The sequence below is a fragment of the Contarinia nasturtii genome, unplaced genomic scaffold (genome assembly GCF_009176525.2).
Source record: "Contarinia nasturtii isolate CC-2019 unplaced genomic scaffold, AAFC_CNas_1.1 Cnas_scaffold_6192, whole genome shotgun sequence".
Lineage (NCBI taxonomy): Eukaryota > Metazoa > Arthropoda > Insecta > Diptera > Cecidomyiidae > Contarinia > Contarinia nasturtii.
The window spans coordinates 1-3,276 of record NW_022203450.1 but is presented as its reverse complement, the minus strand read 5'-3'; the positions used below and the strand labels follow the sequence as shown (position 1 = coordinate 3,276).

The 3,276-nt window shown below is 28.8% G+C and overlaps 1 protein-coding gene across 1 annotated transcript; it reads right to left on the bottom strand.

Annotated features, from left to right (window-relative positions):
• Nucleotides 1-524: 524 nt before the first annotated feature.
• LOC116351749 (endocuticle structural glycoprotein SgAbd-5-like) lies at nucleotides 525-1,378 on the bottom strand. Its single transcript, XM_031783888.1, has 3 exons — nucleotides 1,183-1,378; nucleotides 915-1,046; nucleotides 525-775 (listed from the first exon to the last, which is right to left on the bottom strand). The coding sequence occupies exons 1-3, from the start codon at nucleotides 1,329-1,331 to the stop codon at nucleotides 694-696; spliced, it is 363 nt and encodes a 120-aa protein (XP_031639748.1). The 5' UTR covers nucleotides 1,332-1,378; the 3' UTR covers nucleotides 525-693.
• Between the last annotated feature and the right edge of the window lie 1,898 nt (nucleotides 1,379-3,276).

Genomic DNA, 3,276 nt, shown 5'->3' with positions numbered 1-3,276 from the left:
ATTTGGTTTCATTTCAATGTTGTCATTTTTATTGAAAATCTTGATCTTTCGCTTTTGAAAAAAGTAGGTTGTAGTTTTTGAATGGTGAAAATAATTGCGATAAACACGGCACACTCTATAATCCGATTTTTTTACGATAGTAATTTTTCCTCTCTGTGGAAACTATCTGAACCTAGATCTGAACAATAAATCATTAAAATGATAATGTAAATAGTGATATTCACACATTTAGTACACAAGTCAAAATTTAAAGAACCAATTTATTTTCTCACTGTATTTTGGACTTTTACTAAAGAGTCAAACGGATATGATCCGTATCGGCAGATCGATAGATGGATCTATTCGATACAAAAGATATCTTCATTTATGCCAGCAAGAATGGAAGAATATTCCACGAATACGAATACATGTACGTATCTGCTGGTGTTATCTTTATGAGCCAACGGTTAAATCATTCCATCCATTACTTTTATACTAAATTTTCTTCACACATTTTTTATTTTTTTTATATATTCTTATAAAACAGCTTTTAAAAAATGTCCATATTTATTAAATCGACTTTTGTAGTTTATTATAGCGTATTGGGTATTTTGTTAATTCAAACTCAAGAAGTTCAAGTTTCTCAAACTTGATTTCAAAACTTCAAGTCAAACTTGATTGAAAGAAGCTTAGAAAAGTTCAAAAGCTTAAATTTTATATTCTTTTGTATTGTGATTGAGGTTGTGGTTGCGGGATATGAGAAGCTTCTGCATGAAATCCGAATTTATCAGCCGTACTAATTGAAATGAGAATATTGAAAAACATTAAAGACGGACATTTGCTCAAAATCAAAAAACCAAATATTGATGAAGAAATTCGAATTGAAATTGCCGAAAATCGTTTATTAATTAATTGAAAAGGAATGAAAAACATACTAATTAACTGTGTATTGCATGCCATCATCTGCAACAAACGAATATGAGCCGCTTACTACTTGTGAAGGTTCATCGTTTTCCACAACAAGCTGGGCATGTTCTTCACGTTTTTGTCCATCGGATGTTTCATATCTGTAATAGCGGAGTTTTTTTCAGAAATAGATTTTGATTTTTTTTTTTTTTAAATTGATGTTTTTATGTATTATTTATTGATTTTAATTGAAGCTCTTTTCTTTTTAAATTCGCTTCAAACGTATTTTTTACTCACTGAAAATTGTATGGACCAACGCCCGTGTTGTCGTTTGTGTATTCAAGTATTTGTACTGCGGGCTTTTCTGAGATTTCTGACTGTCTAAATACTGGCCCGGCTGCAGCAAGTGTAATGCAAACAGCAACAAATACAAATGTGGACTTCATTTTTCCCAATTAATTTTGTTTAAGTAAATTTTTGGTTCTTCCTCGACTTTTTGAATAGAAATGGTGAGACCTCTAGAGAATGTCTCTATTTATAAAGAAAAATTGTAAGGGATTAAAAACAAATTCTTAACGAGATCATTGAACTTTCTTCTATTTTGGTAAAATATTGGAAAGCATCAAAGTCGTAATTTGCTTTTTATGATTCTGTGCAAATTAAAAGACAAACGAAATGTTCTCAGTGTTTGATTGAAGCATAAAAATTGTGACACTTTCAAAAAAAAGATGCAGTACATATTTTGTTAGAATTTTTATTTAGTAAAAAAAATCAAATAAAACATTCTGTAAGAAAAACGAAATAGGATTGTAACTTGAATAGTCTATCAAATTTTTGATATTCTTATTAATATATTGACATTTGATACTTAGACATTTGTTTTGAATTTATATAACAAAAAAAAAGAAGGTCAAACTTTTTCTCTCAGGTTATCAACCAGAATTTAAAGAAAAAAATACCGATTTCCATTTCAGTCAATGCGCCGAAAAAACGGGTTTTTAATCAAACTATTATGCATAAACATGACGCTTGGCGAAAACATGAACATTGGAAGATGCAAAATAAAAAAATGCTTATCACTTAGCATATCTGTCTATCCGCATTGATGAGATACAGACCAATTCATGTTTTTTTTTTTTATTGATTTGGATCGAATCATACTTTGAATAGAAGTATTTGCGAACTGTTTTCGCACAATCTTTTACATCTTATCTATAGACATACGATCTTCAAATCGCATCATATAAGTTGATGAATATAAACTGTATGAAGCCATATCAAAATATTGAATTTCATTTCGTTTTTTTTCTCTATCATTTAGACGGAATAAATTAAGTTTGATTTGAATGAGAGGGTATAGCAATACGAAAATATGTTCGGTTTTGAAATGAGTGACCTATCCAAAATATAATGATACTAGCGATTATCATTGGTGACATTCGTTATAATAGTGATAATTGAACAGACGAAAGTAAAATATGTTAACCTTTTCGGCTGACTCAAATCATTGAAATCTAATTTGATTAACAATAACAACAGCTAATTTAAACGAATTCAGATTTTTTTCCGTCAGATACTTCTTCAACCAAAGGGTCTAAATAATTCCGGGGGTTGAAGAGTGGATTTCCCCTTGGATCGCCTACTTCAGAAGCTATGCATTTAAAGTCTCTATATTAATTATGATTACCGTTGGTCGCAAAATTGAATAAATAAAACCGCATTAATAAATATTGATGTATTCACTTTATAAGGAGCTCAATTTTATGACGTTTCTGTTCGTGATGTTATATAACAATTTTTTAGAGAAAAAATCTCTTCAATCTCAACCAATCTAAAACAATTTTCTAGAAATAAACAAATGTCGAGAAAACGACAATTAAGATCGACGAAAAGAATTTTTCATTTACACAATAGAATTCTTGAAATTAAATTGGCAAAGTCATAAAGGTGCAATATACTTAAAACAAATTGTGTTTTATTTTAAAAATCTTTGATATTTGATGGACTTTGCGGATAAAGAAGTTTTGTCGTTTTTTAAAAACAAATTTAAAGTACACAATTTATAAAAAAAATTGATGATCGAGAGAAAAAAAAGAGGCCGACGTTGGATTAAAAAATTACATAATTTTTATTTAAATTACGATTTTTTATGGCAATGTCAAACAGCAGACCGTGAAATGATGACTTATTTTCATCTTTTTTTATGTTGTTAAGCTTTGATCGGAATTTTGATAATATTAAATCAATAATATTCGGTTATGTTGATTTTTTTCATTTTTTTATCCTTCGCAAATGAGATGAATCTTTTTTTTTTTTTAATTTTCTATTCAATTTCGTAGATTATGGCCAGAATTTAAATTATAGATTGAAACATTTCACAACAGCAGGTCT